The sequence below is a fragment of the Sylvia atricapilla genome, chromosome 2 (assembly GCF_009819655.1).
Source record: "Sylvia atricapilla isolate bSylAtr1 chromosome 2, bSylAtr1.pri, whole genome shotgun sequence".
NCBI classification, from domain to species: Eukaryota; Metazoa; Chordata; class Aves; order Passeriformes; family Sylviidae; genus Sylvia; species Sylvia atricapilla.
In genome coordinates this window covers 74,563,410-74,584,183 of record NC_089141.1, presented here as the reverse complement: position 1 = coordinate 74,584,183, position 20,774 = coordinate 74,563,410, and the positions used below count along the sequence as shown (strand labels likewise).

Here is a 20,774-nt window from a genome sequence, read left to right as displayed (position 1 = left end):
AGTAAGGAGACAACTGTGAGCAAAAGAAATTAAAGTGCACGCAGCAGTAAGACATTCCAGGTTTCAGCTTCGACTTCTACGAGTCACATTTTGGAAAAGGTAATATCCCCTGTTTTTAATACAGCTGAGGGGTTCTTCCTCCATCAACAACTGTGCAGAGCTGCTCTGTATTAGCATCCCACAACACAACTCCAGCAGCACCAGCCTCTCTTAAGTCTGGAAAACTGAGGGAACATAGCAGCTTTGTTGAGGAAATGGAATTAATTGTAGAGATTTTGAACACAGAAGAAAATTAGAAATTAAGAGAACACGAGTCTGAAAATTCCAAGGTAGGCAGAAGGTAGAGGCAAGGCTCCTGTGAGGGTCATTCTTCTTGGGGGGGGGGGGGGGGGGGGGGAGGGGGGAGGGCGGGGGGAAATGTAGATAAGAGACAAAACATCTCAAAATAGAATTCAGTTTGGAAAACTCAGAGGAAGGGGAAATTAAATACCCCCCTCTCAGAGGAACAGCTGCGTGCGTATATTATGTCTGAAGCTGCTCACCCAGAGTAAGCCTTTTACTATTGTTTGTAGGCTGGCGAAGGCCGAGGGGGGCCGCCCGCCGGAGTTAGGAGAGCGCCGGGGCAGGCGGCTGCTGTCCTTGGACACAGCTACGCCCCTCCTCAGCCTCCTGGAGCCGCCACCACTGAAGCCTAGAGCACCCTACGTAAACCACACACTCGCACTAAACAACAAGAAACTGCAAAAAAAAAAAAAAAAAAAAATAACGGGACTGCCCCGACGCCGGCAGGAGAGGCGGCGACAGGCGCGCCTCAGGGCGGAGGGAGCAGTAGCGCTGCTTCTGCGCTTGCGCACTCCCGGCGCCGCGTGTCACGGCGCAGGCCGCCCCGCTATTTATGTGCCGTCAGCCACTGATTGGCCTCCGGGCTGACCAATAGCGCAACGCCGGGGGCGCGGCGCAGCCAGTAGGAGAGCGGCATGGCTGTGTGGGCGGGGCGCGCGCCGCGGCCGCGGGGGCCGTGAGGGGTTGGGTTGTACCGCTGCTCCTCATGGCGGGCTGCGAGTCGCTGCTGCCGCCGGTGCTGCTGCTCTGCCTGCTCTGTGCCCGGCCGTGCCCCTGCGACACCGCTCCGGCCTCTTCCGCACAGCCCGTGACCGCCCGCCTGGCGGCGAAGTGGCCGGCGACCCCGCTGCTGCTGGAGGCGAGGTGCGTGCAGCCTCCTCCTCTTCTTTCTCCTTCTCCTCCTCCTGCCAGTGGCCGCTCTGTCCCGGCTGTCTCCTGGGGAACAGGAGGGCCGAGGGACCCCCTTTTCCCTCCGCTGAGCGCGAAGGGGAGCTGTCAGAGGGGGCTGGCAGCGTTTCTCTCTGTCGGAGGGTGTGTTAAAGTACTTTGTGGACGTGAGGCTGAACGGCTTTCTCACCTCAGAAAGTGTTGCGGACAGTGCTGGCAAGGCTCTCCCGCACTTTGAGGGAGCTGTACAAGAGGCTCCGTATTTGTCCTGCTCAGGCATTTTGCGGGTCGTTGGGTGGAGGAGATGTAATGGGCCAATTACACAATCCCTGCCTTCCACCGAATAACATCTTCGTCTGCCCCCAAGGAGTTAGCACGTTAAGCGATTATAAAGGTACTAGTGTAGATGTGGACCTGTAAGAGTGAAACACGGTGGTGTTTTAAAAGGTATTGTTAACTTGTAGTCATAACTTCAGCCTGGAGAAGAGAGGGCTTTGGGATGACCTAATTTCAGTCTCCTGAAGGAAACCTATAAGAAAGATGGGGCGGGAGCCTTTCCTACAAGGCATGCAGTGACAGGACAAGGAGGAATGGCTTCAAACTGAGAGTAGGTTTAGACTAGATGTGCGGAAGAAATTCTTCCCTGTACAGGTGGTGAGACACTGGAACAGTTTGTCCAGAGAAGCTGTGGATGCTCCATCCCTGACAATGTTCAAGGCCAGGCTGGTCGGGGCTTGGAGCAAACTGCTCTAGTGCAAGGTGTCCCTGCCCATAGCGGGGGATTGGAAACAGATGATCTTTAAGGTCCTTTCCAACCCAAACCACTCTGTGATCCACAATAGAAAGGTAAAATGTTCTCCAGTTTTGTATGCTTATGGCTCCCCTGCCCGTTTGGCTTAAATTTGTTTTGTTTTTAAACTTACTTGCTGCTGTTTGGAGAACACCCATGAAGGGGAGAACTGCAAGCTTCTGTAATCAAAGGAGAGGCAAACTTCCAAAGTAAAGAAATGAAAACAGCATAGTCATGCTAGCAAATGGAGCTTTTTGGTAGACATAAGCATGGGGAGCGAAAGCAATTGATGTTCCCTTAAGGAAAACCACAAACATTAGAAATGTTAACCTGTAAATCATAGAATCACAGAATGGTTTAGGTTGAAAGGGACCTTAAATACCGTCTAGTTCCAACTCCCCTGCCATGGGGAACATTTTCCACTAGACCAGGTCGCTCAGCACAACCATCCAGCCTGGCCTTGAACACTGCCAGGGATGGGGCATCCTCAGCTTCTCTGGGAAGCATGTTCCAATGCCTCAACACCCTTACAGTAAAGAATTTCTTCTGTATATCTGACCTAAATTTTGCCTCTTCCAGTTTGAAAAAAAAAAAATAAATTGGAAGGGTGATATTCAATATAAAGTAAACTTTACCTTTTATGTTTTGTAAGGATTAACTTATGTTTGAAAGTGTTTCAAAGATTGACCATCTCCCTCCATGCACAGCAGAGTAGATGTTGTTGATGAAAGCCTGTAATTTAATGAAAAACTGTAACCTAACAGAGAGTGTGTTCTTATTTGTATAGTTAGCTACTGTTAAATAAAATTTGTACACTGAGTTGTTTTCATTTATAAATGTATATTGGAATATCTGTGGAAAAATAAAGTGAATGTTTCGGGGGTTTTCTCTAACAGGAGAACAGTCTGTATGCTTTACAGCTCTGATTGTTGAGTTTGGATGATAATACTTTGTTCAAAATATCTTTTGACCAAAATATAGCTCAGTTCAGTGTTTATGCTGTGGAGATAGTTGTTAGTCATTTAATATCTAACATTTGGTTGCTGATGGGTATTTATTGTTTTAAATAACTGAAGGATTTTACTGTGGTACATCTTTAGACAAAAATCAATCTATGGACAATCAATTCTATTTTTAAACAGTGAATTTATTGCAGAAGATGGTAATGAGAAGTTTTGGCAGTTCTTGGAAACTGTGCGGGAATTAACAGTTTATAAGCAAGGAGGTAAGTTAAACAGCATGCCGATTTTTATTGTGTTATCCTGTGCTGTATTTAACCTGAGACACAACACATTAATTAGTTCTAGGCAGGTCAAGTCTAGATTTTTCAATTATTGCTTACTAAGTAGCAACTTTCTTTCAGAAAGTTGTAGCATATTTTCCCTTAAGAGCAATACTTGCAGAGGAGTTAAAAAAAAAATAAAGAAAGTTGAGATGGACTGAACTGCTCTTACAATATAGAACAGAAGTGTGAAGATTAAAGATACCTACCTGCTTACATGACTTGCCAAGAGCTTATAGGATATTGAGACTTCATGTTTTCTGTAGGATGGATGCTTGCAGGGCATAAAATCACACAAATAACTAAAAGAGAATGCTAGGAAATGCTAAAGGAAAAATTTAAAGAATTACCAGAATAGGTTTAATACTTGTACGTGGTGTGGAGACTGTTTTCTAGCATCAGTACTGATGTTTTAGAATAAAGGTTTGTCACTGACAAAATAGGACTAATAAAGCCTTCCATGGTTAGACAGAAGAATATTAAGTTGTTAGAAATTTGGAGAGAAGAGCAAAGCATGAAATCCAGTGAAGGAAACATAAAAAGCCACCCCAGAAGAAACCCTAGAGAACAGTTTACTAGAAATGTCCATGGTAATGAAAAATTGGGAGACCTGCAGGGCTTTACACTGGGTTGGGCAGTATTAGACCTGCTTGGTAAGTCAACAGATGAACAAGGTGAAAAAGGCTTCAAAGCAAAGTAAGGCTGCTTAATTTTACTTATAGAATAGTACAACTCTTTAGGCATGAGTGCAAGCACCTAACACTACCACTGGAAGAGACTTGAGGGAAATTGAATGTTAAATTAATAGTCAAAAAATAAAAAATTGTAGAGAGATCATGCAGAAAAGGGCAGTGAGAAGTGCAAGTACATGAAAAATGCTGTATATGGGGGAGAGGTCTTCAGAAACAATGTTTCAATGATTGTGACTGACTAAATACAACTTCAAAAAGATTGTGATGTGCATGTGATAATGTTACTTGAGTGCTCAGCAGTGCTCCAAGCATTAAAACGTTAGTAAGACGGGAACAGGGTCACACATGGTAAACATAATTTTGCTGCTTTTGATTCCATGATGTGCTTTATGTCAAGTAAAGTGTGATTTTTGACTTCGCTATTTCCCTGTGTTTTCCTTATCATTTCTTTAGAATGGAAAAAGTACAAGGAGAAAATGTACAAAGAACTGTGATTTAAACTGAAGAGTATCAGCTGGGAAAATTATAAAAAAAAACCAAGGTCAGAAGTATGTGCAAAACCAGAGAGAATCACTGAGAACAGAATGCCCAGGTGGTGGATGCTGCTAAAAGCCATTCTGTATAAGGCATGAGGACATGGAAAATGGAGAGAGGTGCAGAATTTGACCTGTGGTCAGCTTCTCGTAGCATTTGTTGAGGCTAGTGCTGTTGTCTAATGTTATTGAAGGTCTTTGTCAGCACACAGGACAGTGGCATGTGTTACACCCTCCACAAGGTTAGGAATCACACAAAACTGGGAGGAGAAACTGGAAGGTAGGACTGTAATTAGAGGGACCTTGGCAGGCTGGAGAGACAGACCAACAGGAGCGTTGGGAAATTCGGCAAAGGCGCTTTACAGACTCCCTGCGTGTGGGCTGCAATAATCTCAGCAACAGTGTAATCTTGGTGCTGCCTGGCTAAAAAGTGGTTTTTTGAGAATGGGGATCCTTGCAAACAGTGAGAAGGCCAACTACATGCCAGGTTGCAGCAGCAAGAGGTCAAAGTGTTTATTCTGCTGTCTGAGGTGTTTGTAAGACTGAATCTGGAGTACTGGGGCCATGTTGGGGCTCCCTTTGAAAAGAAAGATAAGAGTCCATCATTGGAGCAAATCTAGGAGAGGATCTCTGCAGTGGTTAGGGAGGTGGAGCAGACTTCTGAGGAGAGGCTGTGGGTGAACCTGAGAAAGGAAGGAGTAAGGAGAGACCTTGTATCTTCAGCTTCCTAGTAGAGAAATGTGCAAAGAAAATGGAACCAGGCCCTTCCTGAAGGAAGCAGTATGAAAAAAAGCAAAGGGCAGAAGTTGAAACATGGAAGTTGTGGCTAGGTACTGGAGAAGTTTTTCTGCCCTGGGATTGGGTAAACATTGCAACTGACTGCTCCAGGAGGCTCTGGAATCTCCATTCATTGAGATAATTCAAAATTCTACTGCATGTGGCCTTGAGCAGCCTCATCAAGCCTTGAAATTATTTCTCTAAGTAAGAGTTTGGATAAGGTGACCTCTCGAAGTCGTTTTTAACTTATTCTTTTTTTTTCTGTGAGTGGTTTAGATGCAGTTGGTGTTGCCTTGAGATAAGACTGCTGTATCAGATGATGTGTCAGGAGTTTTTTTATCAGACATCTCTTTTTTGCTTGCTTGGACACACTTTCCAAGGAGTTTGAAGCTTTAATGACATTTATTCTTAGTGACACAGATGTCTGTTGAAATTAGCTGTTAGTCAAATACCTACTTCACCTGGATAAACTCTGTGATTGAGGATAAATTCTGTGACTAACAATAAATAAATTACAGTAGAATGATCTCCATGACCTATCATGCCAGTGGACTGTTAGATTCTGGCAGTTGGCAACCTTGAGACTATACTAAAATACTACTTTATTAAACATATTGAGAAACTGGTGTGTATATTTATTTTTATGGCCAACATGCAACTATGACAGTAATGCAGGGAAACTTGAAGTTCTGTCACCAGGTGGCTTTCCTAAAAGTGAAGTCATAGTTGGGGTAGTCTTAATGTAAGGAATGAGTACTCTTAATGAACAGGAAGTCTGCATTAGATGTCTACAACAAACTGGTCAGTTTGAGTGGAGAATCTGGTGCAGTGGCACAGTTTACCTCTGAGGAGAAGTTGGTTCTCTGTATGGTGTGGAATGAGTTCTGTCTTAGCAGCTTTAGCAGCTGCATGTCAGGACACATTGATGTAGAGGGATGTTCAGGATGTGTTAAAACTGATGTAGCAACAACTACTTCAGTAAATTAAAGGATCTGGCTGAAAAAGGATTGGCTGGGACAATTGACTTTTCAGTTATTCTCTGAGTGATGCTAAGAGTAGACAGGATGAACAAGCAGGAAATAATAGCATTGTTTTTTTTAATAGAAACGTTTTCATAAAAGGTAAAGAATTCCTAGATTTGAAGCTGAAAATCTGAGTTTATAAAGGAATTAGATGATAGATTTGTATCTCAACATATGTTGGATGTTTCAGAAGAGTAGTAAAGTGTTAAAACTGGAAGGCAACTTAAAAAATCAAATAAGGTAACTTGCTTTTTTTCCCCTAAATCCTCCCTTGGTTGATTTTCCATCTGGTTTTTTTCTAATCAGTTCTCAGGATTTGTTGTTTTAAATTTAGAATAATCAACATCTCTTGTTAATTTGCTCATTTAAAATATTTGGCATTACAAAATTAGCTTTATTAATGGTCTGTGTAGCTGCAATATTTGTAGCACTTTAATGGATTTGGTAGGAATTATGTACATGGAATTTGGTGAAACATTTAGTCTGGTGATGTATTTTGTGGTTTTAACTTTTTTCTTTCGTAATGTGGACTCAAATCAACTTGGGCAGCATTTTGATTATACCATATGGGAAACAGGAGAAGGTTAGTGATGGGATACACTGTATCAAATTAAAGTGAGGTCTTCAGATAACACGGGCAACATTGTTTATATCTACTTAATGTGCAACATGTTTTCTGCCAGGCTTGTGTAATGTTTGGAAAGGCAGATGATGCTATTTTGAGCTGCAGGTATGTTATAAAGAAATGAAAGCTGCAAAAATTTCATACTAAACCCAGCACTTACAAAACACTGAAGATGGCATTTTAAACTTGCTGCTGCTTTTATATCCCTAAGAGTTAATTTATGATCACTGAGGGAAAGTAAGTAGCCAGTTCCCTGCCGACTAATTATCACTTGAGTGTTTACTGTCTTCCCAAGTGCTTCAGTTTATATATTGAATTTTCAGCAGCCTCATAAATATATATTAAAACCCAAAACAAAACCAACATGCAAACATATTTTCTCTATGGAAGCAATTTTCTCTGAAAAATGTAACAGTATATCACATATAAACAACAATCATGCGAATTATTTTTTGCAACCTAGAAGACTACACATTATTCACAACTAAATTAGACAAGTATTTTTATGTGTATATAAACCTTAAAGATTCCAGAGGAATCAGTTTCACAAACATGGCATTTCTATACTAATAATGCGATAAAAGAACATATTCCCTCTTTATTGGCATCTTACTTGAATGGCATAGGTTTGACTGGCCAGTGATTGCCTGAACTACTGTTGCCTGGGGTCTCTAATTCTCTAGCTCATCTGTGGATCCGAACATTCATATCTATGCAGTTGGAACAATCCTCATACATCCATTCCACCAAGTAATTATTCCAGCACACTCTGTTCTTCTGATTAATTATGTCCCTTATGTTTACTCTCCCTACCTCCTGTGCCTCAGTACTTTGAATTCTATTGTGGGTTACTGGCATATATTCAGGTTAATTTCATGCTGTATGTACATGAGGTCTGAGGAGCTGTGCTGTAATACTTTCTTATCTTTTGTGACTGGCCTGGTTGTCTCTTTTAATTATTTTTAACTTACCTGTGATGAAAGATAACTCCTGTAAATTGTGGACAGCAAATGTCAACATTTAAATGTGAGTCTGCTTAGCTGGCTGTTCAGTTCTTGCTGGAGTCAATCTAATCAATTTGGCTACAGGAGCTGAGAGAGTTTTTCAGCAGGCAAATTAAGGCATATTCAGAATAAGCTTTTCAGGTTTTGTTGGCCCCTAGGCTATATATCTCATGACTAGGATGAAAAAGTTCACAGATGTGAAGCTCATACATGTTCATTCAGATGTCTGCACTCCGGGGCTGTATTCTATTAGTGTGGTCTCCTATTTACTTTTAAATTGACTTTGTTAATGATTTAGTGGTAATATGCTGTCATGCAGGATTTTATAACCAGAGAAATCTGGTTCTCTATGACTCCCTGTAACATCCTAAGAAACTTACTATGACTTCTACTTTTTTGACAATGTTAAAATGAGCTTAGAGGGCAAGTAGTACCAAACTTCAGGGATTCAATACTGTGTGAAAATAATTTGCAAAGATCAAAGCATTGTTCAGTTTAACTGAAATTAGCTCACTTGGTTTGAGCATGGGGCTAATGACACCAAGGTCACAGGCTCAATCCATGTACAGGCTCTGAGAGTCCACTTAAGTTCACTGTAGTATTGAACTTAAGGGTCCTTGTGGATTCCTTCCATGTCAGATTATTCTGTGTGATTCTGTGCATGTAATAAGCTCTAAAAATTGGTTTTGCATTAGGCAACTCAAATAGCATTTGATATGAATTAATGTATTTTGGAGAAGTTTGAAGTACAGTTGTATTCTAAATGAAACCAATAGTGTTAATAGAAGTCGAAGTAGTGGGAGTGGATGCATGATTTGATAAATATATCCTTGTCAATGTTGTACAGTCATTTTTATAGGCAGATAAAAATTATCTGCTTTTTTTTATCTTATTAAAATCATCATCATAATCATCTTCCAGGGGAAAAAAAATCAGCTGTTTTAAACATAGCAGTGAAAGCACAGATGAAATTTATAAACCAAAAAAATAAAAGACTTGTGGTAAAAGTATTTTATTGAGGCAGTATCTTTAGAATTATGTATTTAATAATTGCTCCTCATTGTCTTCAATAGGGTATTATTTGGGGCTGAGTGAAGAGGCAGAAATTTCAGGTTTAATTTTATTGTTGTAGAGATAATTTCAAGAAAATTTGAAAATACAGTTATTGAAAAAAGTTTCAATCTGGAAGGATTTGTTGCTTCCAAATTTTTATATTCATTGTTTGAAATGTGTGAAGCCAAATTTATAAATAAATTAACATTAAAGTTAAAATAAATCGTTAAGGTTGGAAAAGACCTCCAAGGCTGAGTCCAGCCTTTGATTGCTGCTCAGTCAGTTAAACCAAAACAACCAAGTGCCACGTCCTGTCACTTCTTGAGCACCTCCAGGCATGGTGACTCCACTACCTCTCTGGGCAGCCCATTCTAATGCTCAGCCACCCTTTCAGTGAAAGAATTCTTCCTGGTGTCCAACCTGAACCTCCCCTGGCGCAGCTTGAGGCCATTTCCCCTTGTCTTGTCGATACTTGGCAGGGAGAAGAGGCCGACCCCAACCTGGTTACAGCCTCCTTTGGGTTGGTTGCAGAGTGGTAAGATCTTCTTTGAGCCTCCTCCAGGCTAAACATCCCCAGCTCCATCATCTGCTTCTCACAGGACTTGTGCTCGAGAGCCTTCACCAGCTTTCTTGCATTTGGGTTCTGCCAGGGCTATATGGGGTGTAGAGAACATAGATAGGTTTTTCATCCATTGATTTTAATCTAAGACAGTAACAATTATATGTCATGTATTAGACCCAGCCAGCAATTAAGTAGCACATGTCTGTGCTCTGTCCTCCCCAGTAGGATGAGGAAGAGCATTAGGAAATGATAAAACCTGTGGGTTGAGATAAAAACAGTTTAATAAGTGAAATAAATTGAAATATAACAACAGGAAGGAAAAAGAGAGGAATAAAACTTCTCTCAAGTGATGCACAATACAACTGCTCATCACCCATTGACTGATGGCCAGCCTGTCCTCAAGCAGAGATTGACAGCTCCCAGCCAACCCTCCCAGTTCATATACTGAGTGTGACATTCCACAGTATGGAGTGACACTTTGGCCAGTTCAGGTCAGCTTCTCTTGGCCACGCTCCCTCCCAGCTTCTTGTGCACCTCTGTGCTGCCAGAGCATGGGAAACTGAAAAGTCCTTGACTCGGGGTAAGCACTACTGAGCCACAACTGAAACTTCAGTGTGTTATCAACATTATGCTCATATCAAATACAAAACACAGCACTGTACTAGCTAGTAGGAAGAAAATTAACTCTACCCCTTCTGAAACCAGGGCATCATATAGAATTTATGGGAAGGAGCTTTCTTGAAAGGCAGATTATACACTTTTCTGATGTTATGGTTTTCTAGTGAATAACAGCAAATTCAGCTGTTCTAAATAATGAGCTTTAAGGAGGAGAAGGCAGAAGGGAGATACTAGAGGCTTTAAGAGCAAAAGATTTTTTTTTTTTTACAACCATGACAGGGTTGTAAAGAAGAAAATGAGAGGATAGGAGCTGCTTAGTTATGAAAATTGGGTATGCCCCTAGAATGAGAATCGAATTCTGACCAATGTTCTGTATTATCACTTCTGTAATTTCCAGACACCATCCACCTACCTTCTTACTCAGAGTCCTAATTTTGACCTTGAAAACACAAGATATGCAGGGAAGGGGGAAGTATTTCACATGTTGTATCCATTCTCACACTCTTGTTTATAATATATTTTAAGAAAGAAATAAAATATGTGAAAGTAGTCCAAAGAATGACACCTTTAGAAGATTTTTATTTATGTAAGTTGCATGGTCGGAGTGTTTCAAAACTAAATGTGAGGCAATTATTTGTAAAATAATTCTCTATTCAGACTCTCCATGTAGGTTTTTCAATAGACATCATTGTTGAGTGGGTTTTTATATTGCTGAAAATAACTTTGATACTAACTAGTGCTATTGAGCTCTCTTTTTTTTTTTTTGTTTGTTTGTTTGTTTGGTTGGTTTTTTTGGTGTGTTTTTGTTTGTTTTGTTTTGTTTTGTTTTCTAATATTAGGCCTCTGGATTCATAGGAAAGGAAACTGTTATTAGTGGACAACACTGAACACTTTGGAATGCCAAGCAGCACTGGCATTAATACTTGCTTATTGTGTAGTGTAGGTAGATATGCCACATCATTTACGGCTAAATACTAAAAGTTTGTCTTTTGTGTTTTTTTTTTCTCTCTTCAACAGATTCAGAGTACTCCTATTACAATTTAATCTTGAAGAAAGCAGGACAATTTTTATCCAATTTGCAAATCAATCTATTGAAGTTTGCACTTTCCATACGGGCTTATTCTCCAACAGTTCAGATGTTTCAGCAGGTGACAGTATTGCCTGATATATTTGGTACATGATTGAATGAGGTATTTTGGCTGAACAATGTTCATTGTTACAGTTCAGTAAATATATGCCAGTATCATTTGAAATCTAACACGATAAAGGTGACGCTTTGTTAGCTGGTTATATTGACAGGAACAAATATTCATATTCAATTGTATGGATAACAATCCTTTTGGGCTAGAATTTTTTTTCAGTTGTTCATTTTGTAAAACTCAGATCGTGGGGATTTTTTGCATTGCTTCAAATAATCCTGTGGGAATTCAGACATTGCCAGGGTAGGACACTTCCTGTAGCTTCAAGCAATTTATATTTGTTATTTAGTAGATTTCTCATTATTTTAATATTTGAAAAATTGAAAAATTAGAAAAACATGTTTTATTAATTAAAAAGGGAGAGGACATAAATTCACTGTGCCTCTAAATCTAAAATTGCTACTCCTCCTTTTAGCAATGCCACCTTTAGGATAAAGTGAGAAATCCATGTTTCTGAAAGGTAATAAGCTGTAATAAACTTAAGGAGTTTTGCAGGTGTTCTCTGGAGGAATATCATAATCTCAGATTCACATATTTTTGTTTTTACCTTTCAGCTGGTGAACCCAGACTCACTGACATGCAGTCACATGATTCCCATTTCATATCTGAATAGCTGAGTAGAGTTTTTAAAAAAAGGCAGCGGATGGGAGAGAGAATCAAAAACTTGATTTGTTTGGGATTTATTGGCTTAGAAGTCTAATCTGTGGATGTTAACATGATTGCTGATAGCAACCAAAGTTAAGATATCTTGGAGTACAGACTGTGTTTTCAGCTTGTGGAGATTTTATAAAGTCCTGTCTTTATAGAACATGAATGTACTTTTCATTTTCTGGAGTGTGACTGCATTTAATAGACTATGCCTCACAAAGGTTATAGGGTCTTAATCTTTTAATATTTTTCTTCTTTTTTCTTTCCCCCCTAACATGTACCCAGTTTTGAATGGGCTTAATTAGAAACACAGCTTAATAGCAGCTGTTGAGTTATTTTAATCAAAGGGATGTGAGTTTAAGTGCAATCAAAGCATTCTGGTTGAGTATAATTGTTGAAATATTAGATTGCAGCTGATGAACCTCCACCAGAAGGCTGCAATGCATTTGTGGTTATCCATGAGAAGCGCACCTGTAAGACTAATGAAATAAAAAAGCTGCTGAAGAAGGCTACTAAGAGGTAAATATAATGATCTGGTTTAAGAGGAAAAATAGATTACTAAAGAGCTCAATATTATGCGAGTTCATCAGTTATGCATCAAAGTAAGTTTTAAAATAAAATTATAGACCTTTGGTCTTCTAATCACATGGACAATTTTGTATTTTTTCCTTTTCTTTTTCTTTTACATGGAATAGTCAAGTCTAAGTTAGAGTGTACTTTCTATAAAAACTTACAGCTTTCTATGTCTGACACAGTACTCCGTTGACAGACCTTTCTCTGTAGTCTGTGTCGCTGCACTTGAGGTTTTCTGGGTTGCAAGGGCTTGGCATAGGAGTAGAAGAGGAGTCTACCTCACCTGGCATAACCTTTCCTCACCTTGTGCTAGACTTTACACTGACCAATCCTTTCTGCAGGTTTTGTCCTGTGGTAACTGACATCAATCCAGAATTGGAGCTCTGAAGTAAAATGTGTAGAACCTATCAAAATAACAATAAGAAAGTAATGGAAACATAATATTTAATCTCTATTTTTTTAAAAAAAGTATTCATTTGTGGTTTTTTTCAAGACCTGCATATAGAATTCTTTTCTTTGTTGGTTATTTTTTTTTCCCCAGCAATGGTCTCCATAACATACATTAATATCCATACCCTCAGCCATTTCATGGAGGTATGCAGAGCTGGAAGATGATTTAGTAGGGTATATTTCTTGGATTTTGCTTTTGGTCAATATAAATTGTGGGGGAAAACTCTGAAAACCTGTAAATTTGTCTCTTTGGGGTTGGTTGCTTCTGAAAATAATTTTGTGTTCTACATGTGTGATTTGTGGTATCTATATTAATGGTTCTAAGTCCATTGATACAATTACAACCTACTAAATCATTGTCTTTTCCTTATTCAATAGCCAAGGTTTCTGTAAAAACAACTCACTGTCCAGTTTACAATTTCCCATTTTTACCAATTCTATTCTTCTAAAAAATGTCTTTTTTTCCTAGATAAAAGCCAAAATATGCTACAAATAATTTAAAATGTTGTTGAATTTTTGTGGCCATATATTAAGGCATCATGAGACCATAACATTTTTTTGCAATTTCTGAATATAGTAAACTTTTAAAGCAATTAACTGGATTCAGCACATTCTCCTCTCTGGAGATATTATTCCCAAATGTACAAAATTCTGGTAAACCATGATATTAAATAATAGAATCCTGAATTATTCAAAATTGAGAGATTTAGACTTGTAGAAATCACTAAGAACTTGCAACAAAACTGAAGTTTCTTTTATTTGATTTGTCTTCTATTTTCAATAACTTTGCAGTCAGTCACATCACACTATTCAAAGTTGCAGGAACAAAATCTTGATGAATTTTCCCTCCTTCTCACCACCCCAAAAGCAGTTGTGTCACTCAAATATTTAGAGTACTGGAGCTAGACTCTGAGAAAAACGTGTTCACATTCACATGTTCAGGTAATCATTCCCACTCTTAGTTCCATTTGTACTCTGGGTAATAGATGCTTCACCTATGCTGGTGATATTTAGGCTAGGTGAAAATGCTAGGGCTGTGCTTCTGTTCTTTCTTTTCTACCAGGTGAACAAGTGATATAAAGGGACAGTGTGCCATGTCACATCTGGTTGCTCTAAACCAGTCATTCTTTTTCTGTCTCTTCATAGAAGAGATCTTTTTGATTTATTGATTCTTCTTGATTTTCCTTTCTGCTCCATTCTGTGTCTTCTGTCATGACTCTTCCAGTTCAGCCAGGCCAATTTAAGCTGTGCTTTCAGTTGTTCACCATATTTGAATGATGATGCTAGAAATGTCCTGATTTCAGGGACTGATAATTTCAACTCTCACTGGAAGACAAAACAGAGGCTGCAGCATTCTTTTTGTGTGGATTCATCATCTCAACCCATCATTCAGAAAGTCTCAGGCCAAATATTCTGCATGTCACACTTAAGGTTTTACTTCATTCAGTCCTTTATGCAACAGTGTCTTTTGCACTTTCAGCCATGTTGCAATGGACCGTGTGGCTCTAATTGGAAGTATTTTGTGTGGAGGTGCAATGGCTCCAGAGCTCAAGGGCTCTGGGCATGTCAAAGAACACGTGGTTAAATGGTTGGGATTGCTTATCTTGCCAACTGTCCAAAACACAGCACTAAGGTTTCTGGGGCTGTTGCTGTGAAGAGCAGAAGCGTTAATTGGAGTCACATTTTGCTCAAAACAATCAGTGCCTTACATTTGTCAGTACATGTTTGCTGTCTTCTATCACACTGCTTCTGCATCCTATCCTGGGTGCTATCTAGACAAGCATATAGTTGCCTGTACTATCCTAGCAAGTGTTGAGCTCCACATCTGTGTAATTTTTTTATCTTTTTCTTTTTGCCTGCCCAGCTCTTCTTCCTTGTCTTTCAGGCAGCCTTCTTATGAGCATCTCTTATGGCAGAAAATTAATTACCTTTCAGTTCTGAGAGCAGGAGAATCAATTCCTTGTCACTACTATTCAGTGTTGAAGAGAAACAAAGAATAGAGGCTTATCTTGGATTTACAAGGGCTGAACACTTTAATTCTCAACACAAGGTCATTAGAGGAGTTCTATGCAGTGTTTTTTGTTGCAGCACTTAATATTTTCATGAAGCATGTTCATTGTGATATGAGATTGTCACTATTCAAGTCATGGCAATACTCAGTAACCAGCTTGGTTGGTTGAAGTAGAGGGGATAAAGTTAGTCAGGAAAAGAGAAGCTCCCTTGGCTGAGGTTTTCCACTCTCTCCATGACAGTGGCAGCTCTTGTCTCTCTGGTTATGAGAAGGAAGTTGCACAAGTCACATCCCACACAAGTGCTTTCACTGGGGCAAATCTAGATCAGTTCTTCCACTGAGCTTACTCATTCAAGAGTTGTTTCAGACTCCTGGATCTCACCTATTTTGTCTGCCTTGTCCTGTGATAGTTTGGGCCAGCTTGCCTGATATTTCTGTGGCACCCAACTACCTGCAACCAAGTTAATTCTTAAACTGGACTCCTCTTATTTCTGCTTTACAAATTATGTCCTTGATTGCATGTGTACCAAACTTACATAGGACACTGATGGTAAAACCCTGAGTAATCTCATAACAAATTGCTCCTGCTTGAAGGGAGGGTTTGCAGCACGTTACCTCCAGAGGTTACTTGTCGAGAGATTGAAGAGACGAGGTCTCTATGGGTTTGCATCATGAAGCCAATTTTATTAAACCCACTGCTGGTTTATATACCTTTCAAGCATAACAACAATATCTATGCTTCTTAGTAACATTGCTTAACTATGGGCTAGTACAGACTTGTACAGGCCTGTGCTGTCCTGCACACAAACAAACATACATCCTGATCTCTTCCTTCTTCAGGATCTTGCCTTGACTTGCCAGGGCTTGTAGCCTTCTAGCACATCTACTTCAGTAATGAGTTCCTGCAACACTTTGAGTCCTGCTTCCTAGCTGTATTCCCACAGATACCTCTGCAGTGTAAATTATTCTGTGGTTCTTTATATTGAAGCTGTTCCAAAGATCTGCATCACAGAAACTGTGGTGTTCTGCTCACACCTTTCCACTATGGCTCTTCAGTGAGTGTCTACCACACACCGTTCTGTACTGTGTGTTGAATTGGAGTTTCCTAACATGTCTTGGGGATGCTTGGAGACAGTTTACTGGTCTTTTGACCATCAGTGCAAAGGCAACTTTGAAAAAGTGTGCTCATTGATAATTAGTACCTTGAGTGTATTACTCAATAATATCCTCTGTTACCTCTCCATCTTTCCCAGGTTTTATTCAAAAGATTGTTTATTTATCTAAGAAATTATTAGTGTATCTTTTCTAGTCCTGGTTTTCAATTAGGAGGGTAGGTAGGCAGTCAAAATTTGCAAAATTAGCTAAATTATCAAAGCCTGATAGTTTCAAAATAGTATAACTCTAGTTAGCTTCCAGGTGTGTTGTCAGCTTTCTCAAACTTCACAGGATCTCCCTCTACTACTCTGTTACTCAAGGATTGTCTGTGCATCTCTAATAGATGAAATGTATTGTTCAAGTTAAAAGCTTCAAGCTGTTACTGATACACAAAATCACCAAGTGCTATGCTTTTCATATGCTTTGTGTTGTGATTTGATAAAATATATTTCAATTATTTATAGTTGATGCTAATTTTTAAGTTTTTTATGCTTTAACTTGTGAATTTGTTGTTCGGGGTTTGTTTGTGAGCAATCATTATTATTTTGTGATGATTTTAACATGGCTTGCATACCTTTTAGCATATAAAGGTTTACTAGGTTTTTTAATTATGAAGTAGAAAAACTGCCACTGTTTTAATTAATTTTCTGACTTTATAATATCACAATTATTTGTTTTAAAACCAGACCCAGGCCGTATCTTTTTAAGGGAGACCATAAATTCCCAGCTCTCAAAGAGGATGGCCCAGTAGTTATCCTATATGCAGAAATAGGTACAAAAGACTTTGTCAAATTCCACAAGATTTTATCTGAGAAGGCACAAAAGGCAGAAATTGTTTATATTCTCCGGCATTATGTTCAGGTATGCTATTCAAATCAACATTGTTTCAGTTAACTGTTAGTATTTTGTCTTTGCTTGCTTTTTGACAAAAAAACATTTTCTACATTTATTTTTACATTTGGCTAAATTATATGCAATACATTTTCTAATATTAAAACTCTCTAGGGAAGTTATTCACCAAATACAAACTATGAACCCAGGAAAGCATGGTAATGTTACCCATCCTGCATGCAAGCATTGATTGCATCACTGATCTTGAAATACCTTTCTTTTGGTTATATGTCTGGGTTTTGTACAGTGTACAAAGATCTTGGGTGAATCTTGGTCCAGCAGACTGAATATATTAGTAACTAGAATTAGAAAAATAGAAAGCAGAATAGAGAATCAAACAGAAATTACTGATTATATTTTTACATATTCTCTATGTAATCTCATGTTCATTACAATGCAGCAGCATAGGCTGTCATGGCCAGCATCACTGACCAGTTTTAAAATGCTGGTGTTTCAGTGTCACTATTTGAAACATAATGTTTCTGAATTCTTTCTTAACTTACTCTTCTCCCCAAAACAAAACAAGAAAAATACCAGTACATGGAACTGTATTGTCCCCAGTTTTGATTATTGGAAGGCTTTTGTGATTTATATTCAAAGTACAGCTCTTAAATAGTGTGACTAATCTGAGAATAATCTGATGGAGTGAGAGGTTGCTGTGATTTATGTAGACCAGGCATTTCAGGGAGATGAGAAACATAGTTTGCAGATGACTTTGAGTTGTTTGCTCACAGTAATGAGATAGAGAACTTGAAGAAACCATTCTTGAATTCAAGATATATGGGGTATAATTTTTATTGAACTTCATTCTCTTATGCTTTTATTTCAATTAAATGCCTACTTGCATATTAAGTGTCTCATTGCTCTGCCTGGCTTATGCATCATGGTCTCCCCAAATGAGTGTTGTCTTCTTGCCTGGACCTTTTCTCTCTTCAGACCTCTATTCCCTTTTCTTCCTTCCTCACAACCTCCATTTTTATTCTTTGGTACATACTGGGATGGATTTTCCCTCCTTTTTTACATTAAATGCCAGAAGAGGGAGCATTGATAACAGGAGAGGTATGGTCTTTCTGCTGTCTCTTTCTTTTTTTAACTGAGTGTCACTGAGACTGCTTACAGAGTACCCTCTGCTCTCTCAGCCTTGAGTTTTGCTTAGAGGATAGATGGATGGAGAAGTCTCCCAGCCCTGCTGGGTTTTCACCTGTAGTCTGGAGGATTCTCAGTACAGAATGGTTCTTGGAAATTACAAACTAAACCTCAAAGGCTTTCAAGAAATTGCTCCTGTGCATGTGCAAATTGCACTTTAGAAAGGGGATTTCCATATATTTAGGGCAAATTAGGGCATGTATTCAGAAATGAGTATGCTTTGTGTATTTACACTATTGAATGTCAAACTTCCACTCCAAAATTAGAAGTAGCTGTTGTTTTAGTAAGTGGCAACTTGTTTTTAGCCGTGATACTTTAATACTTTTTATTATTATTCCGTGCAGAAAGTTATTAAATGTTTTATCAAAACTTTTTTGAAGAGAAAGTCTGATGCAAAAATAGAGAATTTCCTCTTAATGTCCTGAAAGTCTGGCAGCATTACAAAGAAATGAGTATCAGTTTAAAATGTGAATTGTGAGACATTAATAATTGTATAGGGTGCTATGAGCTCTGCCTGTTCTAGTCCCTCTTCTAGTATTGCATGAAGACTACAATTTTTACCAGCCTTTCTGTAATTTGCAGAAGATAAAGGACATAGTGACATTTTTTTACATGCCTTCTCAGTGGACTGCCTTGCACTTTGAATTGAAAGATGAATTTAAGTAATGACTTAAATGTCATAACATTTTAAAGTTACAATATTAGATATTGTTAATCTCCTTTAAATACATTTTTTAAAGTTATGTTTCTTTCTTCTGTTAAAACAATATCGTCAAGCAGAAACCAAATTCCAGGAAAATGTATTTATCTGGATATGGTGTGGAACTTGCAATAAAGAGTACAGAATATAAAGCAGTAGATGACACGCAGGTTAAAGGTATGTGGGTTTTTTAATTGAGTTGATATCTTGTTGGAGAATGAAATGCTTGTTGGAGAATGAAATTGAAATGAAAATCTTCAGTTTGTACAATATTCAGTCATTAATGTTTTGAAGGTTATACTTAATTTCTGTCTCTAGAAGGAGATTTCGGGTATTAGGAACTAAGAAATCAAAATAGATGAGAATATTGTAAACATCTGTGCTCTAGGATACAGTCAGTTTTCTAACCTCTAATTGCTGTTTTCTGTGGCTCTTCAAAACACTATCTGGTCTTCTTCCTCTCAGTAATTTTGAGATTGTTTGCCTTTGTACTTCGGTTACTTTGATTGTTGGCATCTCTTAGATACTAATGGCTACAGTATCTACACATTAGTGTTTCAGGGATGAGGAGGTTTTTTTCTGAATTTCTGTGGAAATACTTTTACAATCTTGTGTAGAAAAGATGTGATGTACCATAGAATTTGCAGCTGGTGCATGTTCCAATGTGTTGAAATGAGACATTTACTACAGAAAGTGGTAACTACAGCATGGTGACACAGAGAAATTACTTTGCAGGGACATTTACAAAATAAAAAGCAAGTTAACTCTCAAAGAAAGACTAAGGTTTAATGACTTTAGAGTCATGTCAAAAAATGGTTTAGTTTTTTTAAAGGGCAAGAGACTGATCTGTGACTTGCATCAAATGCCAGCTGGAGATTCAAGTGCTTTAAGGTCATCAGGCTTTTCAAGTTTAAGTGTGGTAGTAGTTGACTGATAAGAGTTATACCTTATCACTTAAGCAAACTGAGAAATGGCTGTTCTGGGAAGTGAACTCTTAAACCACACCTATTTAATTTTATATAAAAATTGTTACCACTGAATGAATTGTATTAAAAATTAATTTTAATGTTGCAAAGATTTGTAGAGTAATTAATTTGGATTCCATAAGCATGAATTTAATTAAAACTACATCTAGGAATGACAACTTTGGAATTGTATGTTTCTATTAACTGTTTTATAATTCATGAAAACATAGTACTACAATAACTTTCGTGGCTTATATTGCCCACATGTGTTATGTGTTCAGGAGCAAATGAGACAAAAGAAGAGGAAGATGAGGAAGAGGAGGAGGAAAGTGATGTCCAAGGATTTCTCTTTGGCAGATTAAAGTGAGTTGATAAGTTATAATTAATTTTTTATGTTTGTTTCTGGAAGCTCAACCAGTTGGGTTTTTTAATAGAAGAATTGAGATTTATGTTGGAAATTATTTTATTTGGTGGAAATTGATTTTTTTTTTTTTATGTCTTGCAAACATAAAGATGCAACGGTTGTTTATCCTGTTAATTTTGATGTATTGCTTTTAGTTTTCTAATTATCTTAGAATGTATACAGTAAACATTTAATTAAAAGTATCTGCCTGGGTAACACTCACAAAAACTTACATTATGATTTCACATTTGTTAGATAATTAAAATCAAAATGTTGGTTTTCAAAATGCAAAAGTAGCACAAGAAATCCAAACCCATGTGCTGTATCTCCATAAGATATTTTTAAGAGGGATAGTCATGGATTTCATAGAGTTAAGGAGTGATATTTCTAGGAACATGGGCTTATTATAGATAACACCTCATTCTGGAGTTTGTGAATTTGCGTT

General features: G+C 38.3%; 1 protein-coding gene across 2 annotated transcripts in view; it reads left to right on the top strand.

The window, feature by feature from the left end:
• Positions 1-1,048: 1,048 nt before the first annotated feature.
• Positions 1,049-20,774, top strand: part of UGGT2 (UDP-glucose glycoprotein glucosyltransferase 2) — a 79,419-nt gene continuing 59,693 nt past the window's right edge. For both annotated transcript variants that reach the window (XM_066313445.1, XM_066313446.1), the window contains exons 1-7: positions 1,049-1,206; positions 3,163-3,245; positions 11,206-11,336; positions 12,442-12,554; positions 16,911-17,085; positions 19,042-19,138; positions 20,208-20,289. In XM_066313445.1, coding sequence (XP_066169542.1) covers positions 1,049-1,206; positions 3,163-3,245; positions 11,206-11,336; positions 12,442-12,554; positions 16,911-17,085; positions 19,042-19,138; positions 20,208-20,289 — 839 coding nt within the window. The remainder of the gene's footprint in view (positions 1,207-3,162; positions 3,246-11,205; positions 11,337-12,441; positions 12,555-16,910; positions 17,086-19,041; positions 19,139-20,207; positions 20,290-20,774) is intronic.